The 22,234-nt window shown below is 45.4% G+C and overlaps 1 protein-coding gene across 2 annotated transcripts in view; it reads right to left on the bottom strand.

Moving 5' to 3' along the window:
* syn2.S (synapsin II S homeolog) overlaps positions 1-21,951 on the bottom strand; it is an 85,204-nt gene extending 63,253 nt beyond the window's left edge. The window contains exon 1 of one of the 2 annotated variants that reach the window (XM_041591437.1): positions 21,505-21,951. In XM_041591437.1, the coding sequence (XP_041447371.1) occupies positions 21,505-21,755 (251 nt within the window). In that variant the 5' untranslated portion in view covers positions 21,756-21,951. 2 annotated transcript variants of the gene reach the window in all.
* Between the last annotated feature and the right edge of the window lie 283 nt (positions 21,952-22,234).

Genomic DNA, 22,234 nt, shown 5'->3' with positions numbered 1-22,234 from the left:
GCAATGCCCCCTGGCTGTTTATATTCTCTGCACTGCTGGTTCTGGCTCCTGATACAATGTAGAAGAAGGCAGCTGATTTACAAAAGTTCTACTGTATAATGATATTATAATCTGATGATTAAGGGTAAGTTTTCCTCTTTCTTATAGATCAGGATCCAAGAGATAGAAGAGCCAACACATAATGATTTTCCAATACCAATGTTTGGCTATTTCTGGCAGAAAGAAGCCAGCAATACCCACATGCGCTTCCCCTTTAATAGAACGAGCCAATCGCTGCTCAGTGTTGCACCTATGGGCACCTCCCCTGCCAGGAGAACAAACAGATACAAAACAGTTTTGCCCCCACTTTGTTCTTTATACACAGCAGGTACATTTGTCACTCATTTAACTAATTCCCATTAACGATCTGATCTTTACCAATATTCAAATGGAATGACATCAGCTCTGCTCCAGCCCAATGGATCCCAGAGGTTTGGAATAAGGGGCTGACTATGTGCAAAGTCTCTTTTTACTCATGAGTGAAGCCCATCAGGCCCCGGAGCTTTGGTCACATTCAGCTGAAATGTCTAAGTACAATGTCACTGACTCTTTGGGCTACACCTGCTTTACTACTACAATGTAAGTCCCCACACTCCTACTCTATAGCTACAAGTCACCCACCATTATCTGACAAGTAACACTTTAGTAGTACAGAAGGTTTAGCAAACGTAGATTGTCAGTGATAAGACTTACTCTGTATCAACATGAAAAACCACATCTGTCACACCCCATGCACTCTATTTAATTTGTCCTACTGTCTCCATCTTGCCCTACTGTCTCCATCTTGTCCTACTGTCTCCATCTTGTCCTACTGTCTCCATTTTGCCCTACTATCTCCATCTTGCCCTACTGTCTCCATCTTGTCCTACTGTCTCCATCTTGCCCTACTGTCTCCATCTTGTCCTACTGTCTCCATCTTGCCCTACTGTCTCCATCTTGTCCTACTGTCTCCATCTTGTGTTGCTGTTTCCATCTTGTCCTGCTGTCTCCATCTTGCCCTACTGTCTCCATCTTGCCCTACTGTCTCCATCTTGTCCTACTGTCTCCATCTTGTGTTGCTGTTTCCATCTTGTCCTGCTGTCTCCATCTTGCCCTACTGTTTCCATCTTGTCCTACTGTCTCCATCTTGTCCTACTGTCTCCATCTTGTCCTACTGTCTCCATTTTGCCCTACTATCTCCATCTTGCCCTACTGTCTCCATCTTGTCCTACTGTCTGCATCTTGTTGTACTGTCTCCATCTTGTCCTACTGTCTCCATCTTGCCCTACTGTCTCCATCTTGTCCTACTGTCTCCATCTTGTGTTGCTGTTTCCATCTTGTCCTGCTGTCTCCATCTTGCCCTACTGTCTCCATCTTGTCCTACTGTCTCCATCTTGTTATACTGTCTCCATCTTGTCCTACTGTCTCCATCGTGCCCTACTGTCTCCATCTTGCCCTACTGTCTCCATCTTGCCCTACTGTCTCCATCTTGTCCTACTGTCTCCATCTTGTCCTACTGTCTCCATCTTATCCTAAAGTCTCCATCTTGCCCTACTGTCTCCTTCTTGCCCTACTGTCTCCTTCTTGTCCTACTGTCTCCATCTTGTCCTACTTTCTCCATCTTGTCCTACTGTCTCCATCTTGTCCTACTGTCTCCATCTTGTCCTACTGTCTCCATCTTATCCTAAAGTCTCCATCTTGCCCTACTGTCTCCATCTTGCCCTACTGTCTCCTTCTTGTCCTACTGTCTCCATCTTGTCCTACTGTCTCCATCTTGTCCTACTGTCTCCATCTTGTCCTACTGTCTCCATCTTATCCTAAAGTCTCCATCTTGCCCTACTGTCTCCATCGTGCCCTACTGTCTCCATCTTGCCCTACTGTCTCCATCTTGCCCTACTTTCTTCATCTTGTCCTACTGTCTCCATCTTGTCCTACTGTCTCCATCTTATCCTAAAGTCTCCATCTTGCCCTACTGTCTCCTTCTTGCCCTACTGTCTCCTTCTTGTCCTACTGTCTCCATCTTGTCCTACTTTCTCCATCTTGTCCTACTGTCTCCATCTTGTCCTACTGTCTCCATCTTGTCCTACTGTCTCCATCTTATCCTAAAGTCTCCATCTTGCCCTACTGTCTCCATCTTGCCCTACTGTCTCCATCTTGCCCTACTGTCTCCTTCTTGTCCTACTGTCTCCATCTTGTCCTACTTTCTCCATCTTGTCCTACTGTCTCCATCTTGTCCTACTGTCTCCATATTGTCCTGCTGTCTCCAACTTGCCCTCCACCTTGTCTCCATCATACTTGTCTACATTCTCTATCCCTACTGTCTCCATCTTGCCTCATTATATTGCTATGACTCCCACCTATATGTTCCAATCTGGGGCCCAGAATACAGGAATTAGTATAAAAGAAATACAAGACGGCAGGTACAATGGATGGAATATTCCTGGTTTGCCACTACAGAAGGAAATAACTTGCTGGTTTTGTACCAAACAGGTAATAAATGTGCAGAATGTGGACAAGAATATTGTGTATCATCATCACCCGACTCCCTCTAATAACAGTGAGCTGCCATATTGATTGGCTTTTGGCTAATTACTGCTTCCCTGAGCAGATGCTGCATTTATTGGTTCTCATGAAACTCAGTAACAGTCTATGGAACTGCCCAGAGTCCACTTTAATTACAATAAAATCAATGGCAGTTTGACCTCTTCTCCAGTCTTTTCCCCAAGGATTACATACTGGGAGCAAAGGGTAAGAAAACCTATAAATTATTATAAAACCAAATACAGTTTATATTGCCTTTATTTTATTCTTCAGGTTAGTAAAGTGTATTAAAGTTATGTGTGTGTTTAATAAGCTACTCTACTGTCTAATACACATGGCACCTCCTCCTCCCATATGTATAAATACAAATATACAGAGAAGGAATGTTCTGGGCACACAATAAGCTATACCCTCATACTGTACTGTCTAAGGGAATCAATATGGCACCTCCTCCTCCCATATGTATAAATACAAATATACAGAGAAGGAATGTTCTGGGCACACAATAAGCTATACCCTCATACTGTACTGTCTAAGTGAATCAATATGGCACCTCCTCCTCCCATATGTATAAATACAAATATACAGAGAAGGAATGTTCTGGGCACACAATAAGCTATACCCTCATACTGTACTGTCTAAGGGAATCAATATGGCACCTCCTCCTCCCATATGTATAAATACAAATATACAGAGAAGGAATGTTCTGGGCACACAATAAGCTATACCCTCATACTGTACTGTCTAAGGGAATCAATATGGCACCTCCTCCTCCCATATGTATAAATACAAATATACAGAGAAGGAATGTTCTGGGCACACAATAAGCTATACCCTCATACTGTACTGTCTAAGGGAATCAATATGGCACCTCCTCCTCCCATATGTATAAATACAAATATACATAGAAGGAACGCTCTGGGCACACAATAAGCTATACCCTCATACTGTACAGTCTAAGGGAATCAATATGGCACCTCCCTCCTCCCATATGTATAAATACAAATATACAGAGAAGGAATGTTCTGGGCACACAATAAGCTATACCCTCATACTGTACTGTCTAAGGGAATCAATATGGCACCTCCTCCCATATGTATAAATACAAATATACAGAGAAGGAATGTTCTGGGCACACAATAAGCTATACCCTCATACTGTACTGTCTAAGGGAATCAATATGGCACCTCCCTCCTCCCATATGTATAAATACAAATATACAGAGAAGGAATGTTCTGGGCACATTTTTCTCTGTGAGCGACACGGAAAATGTATTTTATCTACAGTAAGTGCTGGGGGATCGATAGACTCACCTCGGGGGGTGTATTTATTATTAATGGCTTCTATAGAGTAAGGCACTTATTGTCTGTACATTCCTGTATATTGCTATTTATACATGTTGGAGGGAGCTGCCATACTGTACTTGCATCAGAACAGGCTGGAGTTGTCTCTCCCACCGGCACCATATCAGGTTTAATCACAGAGCATTGTGGGAAATGAAGTCTTGCCTTGTGACACATAAATGGTGCATGTAGTCAGAAGCAGCAGTGCAAAAAACATCCATCACATTTGCACATAAATCATTAAATGAGGAATCACATGCAAATCCCCAAAATAGTAATAGGGGCACTTGGGGAAATAATGATTATTAATAAATAGCCTGGCACCAACTCGCCTCCAACTCCTATACTTTTTTAAAGGGGTCCTGTAATCTTGCATTAAAGGCATTTATATAGGAGGACAAATGAACTGGTTTATAGATGATCAGTTGCAGTACCGCTTGTCACCAGCCACTGAGCAGAGTTTCTCATAGAGCTGCAACAGAACAGCGCCCCCCTCTGGTTTGTGCTGCACATAAAGAGCTGATGGGGGAACTGAAATGAAGTTCCCAGTTATAAAGGGATAGGAAAGTGTGGAATGAGACAAAGGGGGCGCAGGGGCTGTGGGCAGAAAATGCAGAGAATGGGGGAGATAAGGCTCCAGGGGTGATTGGTCAGGACCAGAGGAACCGCAGAGGAGGAATGAGGAGCCAAATGTTCTCTAATGGACAGAACTAAGTGGGTCTGTGGTGCCGCTAAGGTACCACAGGTTAGTACATGTAATGCCCGGGAATTACTGAGACAACTGGACCCCCAATGTGGAACAGGAACGTGGCCTTCAACTCCCCGCATCTCCCCGCACAGACCTGATGTACAGCAGCTCCATGCTCTGGGCACAATGCTCTGCAACTGTCACATTCTGCTTCCCGGGAGACTCCGGATTCACCGGCAAGTGTCAGCGTCAGGCACGACAAACAGGTTTCATTTCATTAACTGCTCCAAACACACAACACTGACTAATTGATCCAATTAGCTAATTCCACAAGAGTTAACTAATGAACAAGTGCGTAATTATCCATGAGCCGAAGCAAAGAGATGACACCAAGGTACTGACTGCCACCCCGGTGGCGGGGGGGGTGCTGATTCCAATTTCTATTCACATTCATTTCTCTAACGAAGCAACATTAATAAAGGCAATTAAAGCCAATGAATCTACATGATATTCTCACAGTCACAACAACTGCATGCGCTTTTGTCTGCCTATCAGAGCCCAGGGATTCAGAACCCATGATCAGAATGAGACCCCTGCCGTCTGTGGTGCCTCCTGTAATACCTGTAATACCTGTAACACCTGTAATACCTGTAACATAGTAACATAGTAAGTAAGGTTGAAAAAAGACACACGTCCATCAAGTTCAACCTTTTTTTTTTTTAATCTGCCTAACTGCCAGTTGATCCAGAGGAAGGCAAAAAAACCCATCTGAAGTCTCTCCAATTTGCCTTAGAGGGGGAAAAATTCCTTCCTGACTCCAAAAAGGCAATCGGACTTGTACTTGTACTATGAGCTCTCTCCCATATCCCTGTATTCCCTCACTTGCTAAACACCATATACCTATCTAATGTATCAGCCTGTACCACTGATTCACTTCCCAGCTCTCCCTGTAACACCCCTTTCCCTCCTCTAATCTCATTGGCTCCCTCCTGTCTGCTGGGAGGAGCTACTGGTGAATAAAGCATCCGACCCTTCCTTGTACCTATCTAATGTATCAGCCTGTACCCTGATTCACTTCCCAGCTCTCCCTGTAACACCCCTTTCCCTCCTCTAATCTCATTGGCTCCCTCCTGTCTGCTGGGAGGAGCTACTGGTGAATAAAGCATCCGAACCCTTCCTTGTACCTATCTAATGTATCAGCCTGTACCCCTGATTCACTTCCCAGCTCTCCCTGTAACACCCCTTTCCCTCCTCTAATCTCATTGGCTCCCTCCTGTCTGCTGGGAGGAGCTACTGGTGAATAAAGCATCCGACCCTTCCTTGTACCTATCTAATGTATCAGCCTGTACCCCTGATTCACTTCCCAGCTCTCCCTGTAACACCCCTTTCCCTCCTCTAATCTCATTGGCTCCCTCCTGTCTGCTGGGAGGAGCTACTGGTGAATAAAGCATCCGACCCTTCCTTGTACCTATCTAATGTATCAGCCTGTACCCCTGATTCACTTCCCAGCTCTCCCTGTAACACCCCTTTCCCTCCTCTAATCTCATTGGCTCCCTCCTGTCTGCTGGGAGGAGCTACTGGTGAATAAAGCATCCGACCCTTCCTTGTACCTATCTAATGTATCAGCCTGTACCCTGATTCACTTCCCAGCTCTCCCTGTAACACCCCTTTCCCTCCTCTAATCTCATTGGCTCCCTCCTGTCTGCTGGGAGGAGCTACTGGTGAATAAAGCATCCGACCCTTCCTTGTACCTATCTAATGTATCAGCCTGTACCCCTGATTCACTTCCCAGCTCTCCCTGTAACACCCCTTTCCCTCCTCTAATCTCATTGGCTCCCTCCTGTCTGCTGGGAGGAGCTACTGGTGAATAAAGCATCCGACCCTTCCTTGTACCTATCTAATGTATCAGTCTGTACCCCTGATTCACTTCCCAGCTCTCCCTGTAACACCCCTTTCCCTCCTCTAATCTCATTGGCTCCCTCCTGTCTGCTGGGAGGAGCTACTGGTGAATAAAGCATCCGACCCTTCCTTGTACCTATCTAATGTATCAGTCTGTACCCCTGATTCACTTCCCAGCTCTCCCTGTAACACCCCTTTCCCTCCTCTAATCTCATTGGCTCTCTCCTGTCTGCTGGGAGGAGCTACTGGTGAATAAAGCATCCGACCCTTCCTTGTACCTATCTAATGTATCAGCCTGTACCCCTGATTCACTTCCCAGCTCTCTCTGTAACACCCCTTTCCCTCCTCTAATCTCATTGGCTCTCTCCTGTCTGCTGGGAGGAGCTACTGGTGAATAAAACATCCGACCCTTCCTTATACCTATCTAATGTATCAGCCTGTACCACTGATTCACTTCCCAGCTCTCCCTGTAACACCCCTTTCCCTCCTCTAATCTCATTGGCTCCCTCCTGTCTGCTGGGAGGAGCTACTGGTGAATAAAGCATCCGACCCTTCCTTGTACCTATCTAATGTATCAGCCTGTACCACTGATTCACTTCCCAGCTCTCCCTGTAACACCCCTTTCCCTCCTCTAATCTCATTGGCTCCCTCCTGTCTGCTGGGAGGAGCTACTGGTGAATAAAGCATCCGACCCTTCCTTGTACCTATCTAATGTATCAGCCTGTACCACTGATTCACTTCCCAGCTCTCCCTGTAACACCCCTTTCCCTCCTCTAATCTCATTGGCTCCCTCCTGTCTGCTGGGAGGAGCTACTGGTGAATAAAGCATCCAACCCTTCCTTGTACCTATCTAATGTATCAGCCTGTACCCCTGATTCACTTCCCAGCTCTCCCTGTAACACCCCTTTCCCTCCTCTAATCTCATTGGCTCCCTCCTGTCTGCTGGGAGGAGCTACTGGTGAATAAAGCATCCGACCCTTCCTTGTTCCCATCTAATGTATCAGCCTGTTCCACTGATTCAGGGAGACAATTCCAAGTCTTCACAGCTCTCGCTGTAACAAACCCCTTCCTAATATTTAGGCAGAACCTCTTTTCATCTAATTTATACATAGTTATCATATCTCCCCTTAAGCGCCTCTTCTCCAGCGTGAACATCCCCAATTTGGCCAGTCTTTCCTCATAGCTAAGATTTTCCCTTTACCAGCTTAGTTGCCCTTCTCTGTCCCCTCTCTAATACAATAATGTCCTGTTTGAGTGATGGAGACCAAAACTGTACGGCATATTCTAAATGGGGCCTTACCTGTAATACCTGTAATACCTGTGGTACCTGTAGTACCTGTAATACCCGTAATACCTGTAGTACCACCACTCACCTGGCACTGGATAAGGTACATGAGACCCCCCTTATATTCAGCAATAGGAGATCTGTCATCTTGTTAATGGCAAATAGTCTTTACTCTTCTATACTCTATACAAATGGGCACCAATAATAATAATAATGACAAGCCCTGGTGATTCTATGCCGATGTCAAAGGATTGGCACCAACAATGAGAGAATGAGTTTGTTGCTTACGAAGCATTTGCCATTGTTTCTGCCAGTCTGTCCCACCAGGAATCGATATCTCACAGCTGCCGTTTTGTACAGAAGAGACGGCACATGGGTGAGACATTCTCTGCTTTTTTATATCTATATATATGTCTATATCTGCACCCCAACAGCACATAGTACAGGAGATGGTATTCTAACCCCCCAGTCAGCACGAGTGAAGGAGATGATACATCAGAGAATCAAATATCTGGCAGCCACTTGAGGCAAGTTTGGCTCACAAACTCTAATAGCCCAGTTGAGAACATTATGTATTACACCCTGATATACAGCACAGAGCCTGGTATTTATTACACTGAACCTTTAATCAGCAACATAATGGGGAATTAGAATGTGAATCAGTGAAAGACAAGGAACCCACTGCTTTACTCCTGCTCTATTATGTGTTGGCGCTGCCATACTGGGTGAAATTAGGAGCTGCTGATGCTGCCAACTGAATGGCTGGCACTCTGCCCCGAGCTTAATTAGCAGGAGAATTCTCTAACCCAGAGAGGCCTTTGTCATTTAATGATTCCTTCTCATTTCAGTCTACACTTTTTCTCATAAAATTAAAAAATTCAGATTTTCTTTATCCTGTAACTCAGAGAAGGGTAGGAATGTGAATAACTCCCTGCACCCCCCCCCCTTCCCCACAGGGTTCCTGTGTTTCTGAGGTTTCTATTTTATTCTGTACTAATCTGCTGGCGGGGGCTCAGTGTCTGGTGTATGAAGTGCTAATGAGCCCAACTACCCAAGTTTCATGTTCCTGCAGGAATCTCCTGGCGGTCAAAATGGCGAGCGCCATCTACTAAACTGAACTAACCTTAACTCCCTAATAACCTCTTCATCAACTGTCTCCAATGCGTCCTACTGCCTCCATCTTGACCTTGGATGGATGGAGATGGTAAGGCAAGAAGGAGACAGTAGGGCAAGATGGAGACAGTAGGACAAGATGGAGACAGTAGGACAAGATGGAGACAGTAGGGCAAGATGGAGACAGTAGGACAAGATGGAGACAGAAGGACAAGATGGAGACAGTAGGGCAAGATGGAGACAGTAGGACAAGATGGAGACAGTAGGACAAGGTGGAGACAGTAGGGCAAGATGGAGACAGTAGGACAAGATGGAGACAGTAGGACAAGATGGAGACAGTAGGGCAAGATGGAGACAGTAGGACAAGATGGAGACAGTAGAACAATATGGAGACAGTAGGACAAGATGGAGACAGTAGGACAAGATGGAGACAGAAGGACAAGATGGAGACAGTAGGGCAAGATGGAGACAGTAGGACAAGATGGAGACAGTAGGACAAGGTGGAGACAGTAGGGCAAGATGGAGACAGTAGGACAAGATGGAGACAGTAGGACAAGATGGAGACAGAAGGACAAGATGGAGACAGTAGGGCAAGGTGGAGACAGTAGGGCAAGATAGAGACAGTAGGACAAGATGGAGACAGTAGGACAAGATGGAGACAGTAGAACAATATGGAGACAGTAGGACAAGATGGAGACAGTAGGACAAGATGGAGACAGTAGGACAAGAATGAAACAGAAGGGTAAGATGGAGACAGGAGGACAAGATGGAGACAGTAGGGCAAGATGGAGACAGTAAGACCAGAACAAGACAGATATAGTAGAGAAGATGGAGACAATAGGGAAAAATGGAGACAGCAGAGACAGTAGGGCAAGATAGAGTCAGGTTCATTGACTTTCAATGTATTTCTGGCTGTAATGTCCGCAGCAGTGACAGATGAATGCAGGGACACAACACAGATCTATAAACCCAGTGAGAATGAGGAATGAATGGATATTGGGAAGTTGTATCAGGAGTCAGAAGCAGCAGTGCAGAGAAGAGAAAGGGACAGACACAATGACAGTTACACAGAACTATAAACCCAGTGAGAATGAGGAATGAATGGATATTGGGAAGTTGTATCAGGAGTCAGAGGCAGCAGTGCAGAGAAAGGGACAGACACAATGACAGTTACACAGAACTATAAACCCAGTGAGAATGAGGAATGAATGGATATTGGGAAGTTGTATCAGGAGTCAGAGGCAGCAGTGCAGAGAAAGGGACAGACACAATGACAGTTACACAGAACTATAAACCCAGTGAGAATGAGGAATGAATGGATATTGGGAAGTTGTATCAGGAGTCAGAAGCAGCAGTGCAGAGAAGAGAAAGGGACAGACACAATGACAGTTACACAGAACTATAAACCCAGTGAGAATGAGGAATGAATGGATATTGGGAAGTTGTATCAGGAGTCAGAGGCAGCAGTGCAGAGAAAGGGACAGACACAATGACAGTTACACAGAACTATAAACCCAGTGAGAATGAGGAATGAATGGATATTGGGAAGTTGTATCAGGAGTCAGAGGCAGCAGTGCAGAGAAAGGGACAGACACAATGACAGTTACACAGAACTATAAACCCAGTGAGAATGAGGAATGAATGGATATTGGGAAGTTGTATCAGGAGTCAGAGGCAGCAGTGCAGAGAAAGGGACAGACACAATGACAGTTACACAGAACTATAAACCCAGTGAGAATGAGGAATGAATGGATATTGGGAAGTTGTATCAGGAGTCAGAAGCAGCAGTGCAGAGAAGAGAAAGGGACAGACACAATGACAGTTACACAGAACTATAAACCCAGTGAGAATGAGGAATGAATGGATATTGGGAAGTTGTATCAGGAGTCAGAGGCAGCAGTGCAGAGAAAGGGACAGACACAATGACAGTTACACAGAACTATAAACCCAGTGAGAATGAGGAATGAATGGATATTGGGAAGTTGTATCAGGAGTCAGAGGCAGCAGTGCAGAGAAAGGGACAGACACAATGACAGTTACACAGAACTATAAACCCAGTGAGAATGAGGAATGAATGGATATTGGGAAGTTGTATCAGGAGTCAGAGGCAGCAGTGCAGAGAAAGGGACAGACACAATGACAGTTACACAGAACTATAAACCCAGTGAGAATGAGGAATGAATGGATATTGGGAAGTTGTATCAGGAGTCAGAAGCAGCAGTGCAGAGAAAGGGACAGACACAATGACAGTTACACAGAACTATAAACCCAGTGAGAATGAGGAATGAATGGATATTGGGAAGTTGTATCAGGAGTCAGAGGCAGCAGTGCAGAGAAAGGGACAGACACAATGACAGTTACACAGAACTATAAACCCAGTGAGAATGAGGAATGAATGGATATTGGGAAGTTGTATCAGGAGTCAGAGGCAGCAGTGCAGAGAAAGGGACAGACACAATGACAGTTACACAGAACTATAAACCCAGTGAGAATGAGGAATGAATGGATATTGGGAAGTTGTATCAGGAGTCAGAAGCAGCAGTGCAGAGAAAGGGACAGACACAATGACAGTTACACAGAACTATAAACCCAGTGAGAATGAGGAATGAATGGATATTGGGAAGTTGTATCAGGAGTCAGAAGCAGCAGTGCAGAGAAAGGGACAGACAATGACAGTTACACAGAACTATAAAGCCAGTGAGAATGAGGAATGAATGGATATTGGGAAGTTGTATCAGGAGTCAGAAGCAGCAGTGCAGAGAAAGGGACAGACACAATGACAGTTACACAGAACTATAAACCCAGTGAGAATGAGGAATGAATGGATATTGGGAAGTTGTATCAGGAGTCAGAGGCAGCAGTGCAGAGAAGAGAAAGGGACAGACAATGACAGTTACACAGAACTATAAACCCAGTGAGAATGAGGAATGAATGGATATTGGGAAGTTGTATCAGGAGTCAGAAGCAGCAGTGCAGAGAAGAGAAAGGGACAGACACAATGACAGTTACACAGAACTATAAACCCAGTGAGAATGAGGAATGAATGGATATTGGGAAGTTGTATCAGGAGTCAGAAGCAGCAGTGCAGAGAAAGGGACAGACACAATGACAGTTACACAGAACTATAAACCCAGTGAGAATGAGGAATGAATGGATATTGGGAAGTTGTATCAGGAGTCAGAAGCAGCAGTGCAGAGAAAGGGACAGACACAATGACAGTTACACAGAACTATAAACCCAGTGAGAATGAGGAATGAATGGATATTGGGAAGTTGTATCAGGAGTCAGAGGCAGCAGTGCAGAGAAAGGGACAGACACAATGACAGTTACACAGAACTATAAACCCAGTGAGAATGAGGAATGAATGGATATTGGGAAGTTGTATCAGGAGTCAGAAGCAGCAGTGCAGAGAAAGGGACAGACACAATGACAGTTACACAGAACTATAAACCCAGTGAAAATGAGGAATGAATGGATATTGGGAAGTTGTATCAGGAGTCAGAGGCAGCAGTGCACAGAAGAGAAAGGGTCAGACACAATGACAGTTACACAGAACTATAAACCCAGTGAGAATGAGGAATGAATGGATATTGGGAAGTTGTATCAGGAGTCAGAAGCAGCAGTGCAGAGAAGAGAAAGGGACAGACACAATGACAGTTACACAGAACTATAAACCCAGTGAGAATGAGGAATGAATGGATATTGGGAAGTTGTATCAGGAGTCAGAAGCAGCAGTGCAGAGAAGAGAAAGGGACAGACACAATGACAGTTACACAGAACTATAAACCCAGTGAGAATGAGGAATGAATGGATATTGGGAAGTTGTATCAGGAGTCAGAAGCAGCAGTGCAGAGAAAGGGACATACACAATGACAGTTACACAGAACTATAAACCCAGTGAGAATGAGGAATGAATGGATATTGGGAAGTTGTATCAGGAGTCAGAAGCAGCAGTGCAGAGAAAGGGACAGACACAATGACAGTTACACAGAACTATAAACCCAGTGAGAATGAGGAATGAATGGATATTGGGAAGTTGTATCAGGAGTCAGAGGCAGCAGTGCAGAGAAGAGAAAGGGACAGACACAATGACAGTTACACAGAACTATAAACCCAGTGAGAATGAGGAATGAATGGATATTGGGAAGTTGTATCAGGAGTCAGAGGCAGCAGTGCAGAGAAAGGGACAGACACAATGACAGTTACACAGAACTATAAACCCAGTGAGAATGAGGAATGAATGGATATTGGGAAGTTGTATCAGGAGTCAGAGGCAGCAGTGCAGAGAAGAGAAAGGGACAGACACAATGACAGTTACACAGAACTATAAACCCAGTGAGAATGAGGAATGAATGGATATTGGGAAGTTGTATCAGGAGTCAGAGGCAGCAGTGCAGAGAAGAGAAAGGGACAGACACAATGACAGTTACACAGAACTATAAACCCAGTGAGAATGAGGAATGAATGGATATTGGGAAGTTGTATCAGGAGTCAGAGGCAGCAGTGCAGAGAAAGGGACAGACACAATGACAGTTACACAGAACTATAAACCCAGTGAGAATGAGGAATGAATGGATATTGGGAAGTTGTATCAGGAGTCAGAGGCAGCAGTGCAGAGAAGAGAAAGGGACAGACACAATGACAGTTACACAGAACTATAAACCCAGTGAGAATGAGGAATGAATGGATATTGGGAAGTTGTATCAGGAGTCAGAAGCAGCAGTGCAGAGAAAGGGACAGACACAATGACAGTTACACAGAACTATAAACCCAGTGAGAATGAGGAATGAATGGATATTGGGAAGTTGTATCAGGAGTCAGAAGCAGCAGTGCAGAGAAAGGGACAGACACAATGACAGTTACACAGAACTATAAACCCAGTGAGAATGAGGAATGAATGGATATTGGGAAGTTGTATCAGGAGTCAGAAGCAGCAGTGCAGAGAAGAGAAAGGGACAGACAATGACAGTTACACAGAACTATAAACCCAGTGAGAATGAGGAATGAATGGCTATTGGGAAGTTGTATCAGGAGTCAGAGGCAGCAGTGCAGAGAAAGGGACAGACACAATGACAGTTACACAGAACTATAAACCCAGTGAGAATGAGGAATGAATGGATATTGGGAAGTTGTATCAGGAGTCAGAAGCAGCAGTGCAGAGAAGAGAAAGGGACAGACAATGACAGTTACACAGAACTATAAACCCAGTGAGAATGAGGAATGAATGGCTATTGGGAAGTTGTATCAGGAGTCAGAGGCAGCAGTGCAGAGAAAGGGACAGACACAATGACAGTTACACAGAACTATAAACCCAGTGAGAATGAGGAATGAATGGATATTGGGAAGTTGTATCAGGAGTCAGAGGCAGCAGTGCAGAGAAAGGGACAGACACAATGACAGTTACACAGAACTATAAACCCAGTGAGAATGAGGAATGAATGGATATTGGGAAGTTGTATCAGGAGTCAGAAGCAGCAGTGCAGAGAAGAGAAAGGGACAGACACAATGACAGTTACACAGAACTATAAACCCAGTGAGAATGAGGAATGAATGGATATTGGGAAGTTGTATCAGGAGTCAGAGGCAGCAGTGCAGAGAAGAGAAAGGGACAGACACAATGACAGTTACACAGAACTATAAACCCAGTGAGAATGAGGAATGAATGGATATTGGGAAGTTGTATCAGGAGTCAGAGGCAGCAGTGCAGAGAAAGGGACAGACACAATGACAGTTACACAGAACTATAAACCCAGTGAGAATGAGGAATGAATGGATATTGGGAAGTTGTATCAGGAGTCAGAAGCAGCAGTGCAGAGAAGAGAAAGGGACAGACACAATGACAGTTACACAGAACTATAAACCCAGTGAGAATGAGGAATGAATGGATATTGGGAAGTTGTATCAGGAGTCAGAAGCAGCAGTGCAGAGAAAGGGACAGACACAATGACAGTTACACAGAACTATAAACCCAGTGAGAATGAGGAATGAATGGATATTGGGAAGTTGTATCAGGAGTCAGAAGCAGCAGTGCAGAGAAGAGAAAGGGACAGACACAATGACAGTTACACAGAACTATAAACCCAGTGAGAATGAGGAATGAATGGATATTGGGAAGTTGTATCAGGAGTCAGAGGCAGCAGTGCAGAGAAAGGGACAGACACAATGACAGTTACACAGAACTATAAAGCCAGTGAGAATGAGGAATGAATGGATATTGGGAAGTTGTATCAGGAGTCAGAAGCAGCAGTGCAGAGAAAGGGACAGACAATGACAGTTACACAGAACTATAAACCCAGTGAGAATGAGGAATGAATGGATATTGGGAAGTTGTATCAGGAGTCAGAAGCAGCAGTGCAGAGAAGAGAAAGGGACAGACACAATGACAGTTACACAGAACTATAAACCCAGTGAGAATGAGGAATGAATGGATATTGGGAAGTTGTATCAGGAGTCAGAGGCAGCAGTGCAGAGAAAGGGACAGACACAATGACAGTTACACAGAACTATAAACCCAGTGAGAATGAGGAATGAATGGATATTGGGAAGTTGTATCAGGAGTCAGAAGCAGCAGTGCAGAGAAGAGAAATGGACAGACACAATGACAGTTACACAGAACTATAAACCCAGTGAGAATGAGGAATGAATGGATATTGGGAAGTTGTATCAGGAGTCAGAAGCAGCAGTGCAGAGAAAGGGACAGACACAATGACAGTTACACAGAACTATAAACCCAGTGAGAATGAGGAATGAATGGATATTGGGAAGTTGTATCAGGAGTCAGAGGCAGCAGTGCAGAGAAGAGAAAGGGACAGACACAATGACAGTTACACAGAACTATAAACCCAGTGAGAATGAGGAATGAATGGATATTGGGAAGTTGTATCAGGAGTCAGAAGCAGCAGTGCAGAGAAAGGGACAGACACAATGACAGTTACACAGAACTATAAACCCAGTGAGAATGAGGAATGAATGGATATTGGGAAGTTGTATCAGGAGTCAGAAGCAGCAGTGCAGAGAAGAGAAAGGGACAGACACAATGACAGTTACACAGAACTATAAACCCAGTGAGAATGAGGAATGAATGGATATTGGGAAGTTGTATCAGGAGTCAGAAGCAGCAGTGCAGAGAAGAGAAAGGGACAGACACAATGACAGTTACACAGAACTATAATCCCAGTGAGAATGAGGAATGAATGGATATTGGGAAGTTGTATCAGGAGTCAGAAGCAGCAGTGCAGAGAAGAGAAAGGGACAGACACAATGACAGTTACACAGAACTATAAACCCAGTGAGAATGAGGAATGAATGGATATTGGGAAGTTGTATCAGGAGTCAGAAGCAGCAGTGCAGAGAAGAGAAAGGGACAGACACAATGACAGTTACACAGAACTATAAACCCAGTGAGAATGAGGAATGAATGGATATTGGGAAGTTGTATCAGGAGTCAGAAGCAGCAGTGCAGAGAAGAGAAAGGGACAGACACAATGACAGTTACACAGAACTATAAACCCAGTGAGAATGAGGAATGAATGGATATTGGGAAGTTGTATCAGGAGTCAGAAGCAGCAGTGCAGAGAAGAGAAAGGGACAGACACAATGACAGTTACACAGAACTATAAACCCAGTGAGAATGAGGAATGAATGGATATTGGGAAGTTGTATCAGGAGTCAGAAGCAGCAGTGCAGAGAAGAGAAAGGGACAGACACAATGACAGTTACACAGAACTATAAACCCAGTGAGAATGAGGAATGAATGGATATTGGGAAGTTGTATCAGGAGTCAGAAGCAGCAGTGCAGAGAAGAGAAAGGGACAGACACAATGACAGTTACACAGAACTATAAACCCAGTGAGAATGAGGAATGAATGGATATTGGGAAGTTGTATCAGGAGTCAGAAGCAGCAGTGCAGAGAAAGGGACAGACACAATGACAGTTACACAGAACTATAAACCCAGTGAGAATGAGGAATGAATGGATATTGGGAAGTTGTATCAGGAGTCAGAAGCAGCAGTGCAGAGAAAGGGACAGACACAATGACAGTTACACAGAACTATAAACCCAGTGAGAATGAGGAATGAATGGATATTGGGAAGTTGTATCAGGAGTCAGAGGCAGCAGTGCAGAGAAAGGGACAGACACAATGACAGTTACACAGAACTATAAAGCCAGTGAGAATGAGGAATGAATGGATATTGGGAAGTTGTATCAGGAGTCAGAAGCAGCAGTGCAGAGAAAGGGACAGACAATGACAGTTACACAGAACTATAAACCCAGTGAGAATGAGGAATGAATGGATATTGGGAAGTTGTATCAGGAGTCAGAAGCAGCAGTGCAGAGAAGAGAAAGGGACAGACACAATGACAGTTACACAGAACTATAAACCCAGTGAGAATGAGGAATGAATGGATATTGGGAAGTTGTATCAGGAGTCAGAAGCAGCAGTGCAGAGAAAGGGACAGACACAATGACAGTTACACAGAACTATAAACCCAGTGAGAATGAGGAATGGATGGATATTGGGAAGTTGTATCAGGAGTCAGAAGCAGCAGTGCAGAGAAGAGAAATGGACAGACACAATGACAGTTACACAGAACTATAAACCCAGTGAGAATGAGGAATGAATGGATATTGGGAAGTTGTATCAGGAGTCAGAAGCAGCAGTGCAGAGAAAGGGACAGACACAATGACAGTTACACAGAACTATAAACCCAGTGAGAATGAGGAATGGATGGATATTGGGAAGTTGTATCAGGAGTCAGAAGCAGCAGTGCAGAGATGAGAAAGGGACAGACACAATGACAGTTACACAGAACTATAAACCCAGTGAGAATGAGGAATGAATGGATATTGGGAAGTTGTATCAGGAGTCAGAAGCAGCAGTGCAGAGAAAGGGACAGACACAATGACAGTTACACAGAACTATAAACCCAGTGAGAATGAGGAATGAATGGATATTGGGAAGTTGTATCAGGAGTCAGAGGCAGCAGTGCAGAGAAAGGGACAGACACAATGACAGTTACACAGAACTATAAACCCAGTGAGAATGAGGAATGAATGGATATTGGGAAGTTGTATCAGGAGTCAGAGGCAGCAGTGCAGAGAAAGGGACAGACACAATGACAGTTACACAGAACTATAAACCCAGTGAGAATGAGGAATGAATGGATATTGGGAAGTTGTATCAGGAGTCAGAAGCAGCAGTGCAGAGAAGAGAAATGGACAGACACAATGACAGTTACACAGAACTATAAACCCAGTGAGAATGAGGAATGAATGGATATTGGGAAGTTGTATCAGGAGTCAGAAGCAGCAGTGCAGAGAAAGGGACAGACACAATGACAGTTACACAGAACTATAAACCCAGTGAGAATGAGGAATGAATGGATATTGGGAAGTTGTATCAGGAGTCAGAGGCAGCAGTGCAGAGAAGAGAAAGGGACAGACACAATGACAGTTACACAGAACTATAAACCCAGTGAGAATGAGGAATGAATGGATATTGGGAAGTTGTATCAGGAGTCAGAAGCAGCAGTGCAGAGAAGAGAAAGGGACAGACACAATGACAGTTACACAGAACTATAAACCCAGTGAGAATGAGGAATGAATGGATATTGGGAAGTTGTATCAGGAGTCAGAAGCAGCAGTGCAGAGAAAGGGACAGACACAATGACAGTTACACAGAACTATAAACCCAGTGAGAATGAGGAATGAATGGATATTGGGAAGTTGTATCAGGAGTCAGAAGCAGCAGTGCAGAGAAGAGAAAGAGACAGACAGACATTGGGTCACACACAGCAGTGACAGTGATACATTTACTCTGATCCATTTACTGGGAGATTTTATTAGTGAGAATATTCCTGAAATCTAATCACTGCATCATCTCCTGAGGCTCCACCCCCTGACCCAGCTCCACCCCCTTATTTAGCTCCACTTATCCCAATGAACATTGGCAGGGAAGGTGGAACATGGAGGAAAGTGAGTGACTTGCCCAGGAACTGCCCTATTAGCCCCAATCACATGCCCAACAAGCCACTTGTTTATAATCAGTGAGTTCATTCCAATGTCTGACACAGACAGAACAGTTTGGGGGGTTTAAGTAGGAGAAGCCACACGGATAAAGGACAGAGCCACCGATTCAGTGTATTGAGTCTGTTTGCCAGAGATTAAGCCACATGGCACCTCCCACACACGAGTGAAAGCGGCTGATTAGTCACAGTGCATGAGCCAATCAGGAGGGCGCAGCTGCTTTGCATGGGCAGTTGGGAGTCAGTCAGTGTAGGTGCAGGGAGTTGGGATCATACAGGGAGTAGGGGTCAGATGGTGAATGTTGTGCCACAGGGAACAGACTCTAATGGGTTAATTGCGTCCCATGATGCATCTGGCAGTAAAGAAGAACCAATTGTAGGGCAGAACATGACCATTGGGGCCCCTATATTGTGTCAGTGTTGGAGATGCTCATGATATAGTGACACTAATACTTGTCCTATCTCCCCTCTCCCTCATTTGCTCCTTTTAGCCCCCCCCCACTGTGTGACAATGGACACGCCCCAATTACACTGTATCAGGTGCCAGTGACACCCCCCCCCCGCCTCACATAAAGGTGGTACCGGCCTGTCAGTGTCAAGATTCAAAGAACCGGACTGAATCCAAATATCTGCTCCGTGTCCAATTACAGACCCAGAATAGTCACTTACCCCCACCCCTCCTCCTCCTCCTCCTCCTCATCATCAGTCAGCCGTGGAATGAGAGCGCTGGGAGGAGGAACATTCCACTTCCAATTCCCCCATGTGGGGAATCCTGACTCTGTCCCTATTGATCTGCCCCTGCCCCCCTCACCCTAAATAGCCTCAATAATTCTGCCAAATATATCCCCCCCCCACATACCAATATCTGACACAGCCTAGCACCCCCCCCCATAGGAACAACAGAACAACCCAAATATACATTCTGTGCCCATGAAATATTCATTAATGTGACTCACACTCAGGTGTTTGTCTTTGTGTCTGTTTATTTATATGTGTGTCTGTGTGTGAGTGTGTGAGTGTGTGTGTCTGTGTGTGTGTGTGTGTGTGTGTGTGAGTATGTGAGTGTGTTTAAGTGTATTTGTGTGAGTGTGTGTGTGACTGCCTCTCAATAATACTGAGATTACTGGATCAGCACCACCAAGGAGAGAACAGGGTAGGCCTCTAGTTTAGTAGCCAGGTGAGAGTATGGGGAGAGGGGGTTGGGTCAGTACTGACAGGTGAGAGTTGGGGAGAGGGGGTTGGGTCAGTACTGACAGGTGAGAATTGGGGAGAGGCTGTAGTTCAGCACCACAAACAGCAGGAGCAGCAGTTGGGGTTGTGCAGTGAGAGCGTCTCTGTCCGTGGTGCTGAGTTACATGGGGGGGAATATTTACTGTAAATCAGGATTATGGGGTGAAAGGGGATGATGAACTCAATGACACTGAGGGCAAATATACAGCTTAAAGGAGAACTAAAGCCTAACTGAAGAAGTAGGTAGAAATGATGTTTTTTGCTTCTGTACCAGCCCAAGGCAACCACAGCCCTTTAGCAGTAACAATCTGTGTCTCCAAAGATGCCCCAGTAGCTCCCCATCTTCTTTTCTGCTGATTCACATGCTCTGTGCTGCTGTCACTTACTGAGCTTAGGGAGCCACTCACAATATACAGTACACATAGAATAGAAATGTCACAATATACAGAACATATAGAATAGAAATGTCACAATATACAGTGTATATTTAATATGAGAACTGGAGGAAACTGTTACATTGTATGAAGAGTCAGAGCCAGAGAGCAGGAAAGGACACACAGTGACACAGTTGTGGTGTTTTTGGGGGGATTCCCTTTATAGATGAGGTGGGAGCACAACTCCCAGCCATTACAGTAGATGTAGCTGCTTTACTGCAGTGCTGCACTGTCAGTGATTTTTGGAATCAGTGCAGTTAGGGTGGGAAGTGCTAAGGAATTTGCTCTAAATGTTGGGTCCAGTAGGTGTAGTTGAACTATATCTCTCAGCAGGGAGGCAGCAGGGGCTCCCTTAAGTATAATAATCAGGTGGAGGGTTCTGGGAAAGCTCCTTTAAATGTGAGATCAGCAGGTTGTTCCCACCCTCCTCCTCCTCCTCTTCTCTCCTACACCCAAAGCAGAAAGTCTATTAACCCTCCTGACTGACCTACAACTCCCATCATCCCTTGCTCTCCTATGTCAGGAATCTACAGCTCATTCCTCACTGTCATTGACCTGCAACTCCCAGTACCTTCTGTTCGCAGGCTCCAAGCATCTAATTCCCATTTATTTTGTACATGAATGTGATGTTGAGCTGAAATCATCTGCAGCACTGGCTGCTCCCCACCCCCTCCTGTGGGATCCATTTAATTGTTTTAGATTGCAAGCTCCTTTGGCCTGGGCCCTCAGTACCAGTGATTGGCTGCTCTGTATGGAGATCTCTATGTCCCACGGATTTATTGTTGCTGCCGAGAGAACAATCTCTATTAACCCATTAGCTGCCAATAAACCTCTGCACAGACTGGAAGCCCCTCCCGGGCCGGTACCACTGGGTGACTGTGCGCTACTGGGACGTACCATTCTATACACAGGGGGGGGAGTACGTACCAGTCGGTGTGCGGTTCCCCGATGACCAGCAGGTTCCGAACCTTCCCGGAGGCGCCGGGGTCGCCGAGTCCTGCCTGGGCCGCGCTCTGTCTCACGGCGCTACTGATGGAGCTGAAGAAGCCGGAGGGTTGGGAGACGCTGTGTCCGGCGGGTTGGGGTGGGGGTTCGGGGCGCCCCAGGTCAGACAAATAACCGCTGGGCAGTGACCCCAGGAACCCGCTGTCCGACAGCCGCCGCTTCAGGTAATTCATGTCCCGGCTCTTCCCTGAGCTTCCGCTGATTCCCCGGCAGAGAGATCGGGTATCACTTGCGGCTCTAACAGGTGAGACACCCGAATTCTCCCGAATTCTCCCGAATACTCCCGGTGCTGATGCTGCAGAGACTCTTCCCGACGATCCAATCGCTGCTCCTGCTGTGACTCTGCCCAGAGGCTCCTCCTCTAGCTCCTCCCCCGGGCTCAGCTGATCCGCTCCTAATGGGAGGGACTGACATTCCTCAGCTCTGACTCCTCCTCCCCCTCACTGATACCTGCCCCAACATCTGCCCCAATAATCCTCCGACCCCAGTGCCCTTCCCTATCAGTGATCTCCCCAGCCACTCCCTCAATCACTGCCCCCCTCACTGATACCTGCCCCAAAAATCTACCCCAACTCTACTCTGTCCCAAGGTCCTAGTGCCTTTAACCTAAACAATACCTACCCCCAAAATCTGCCCCAGTAATAACCAGCCT

Source organism: Xenopus laevis, chromosome 4S (genome assembly GCF_017654675.1).
Source record: "Xenopus laevis strain J_2021 chromosome 4S, Xenopus_laevis_v10.1, whole genome shotgun sequence".
NCBI lineage: Eukaryota > Metazoa > Chordata > Amphibia > Anura > Pipidae > Xenopus > Xenopus laevis.
Note: the sequence above shows the minus strand (reverse complement) of the source record. Positions and strands in the feature narration are given on the sequence as shown.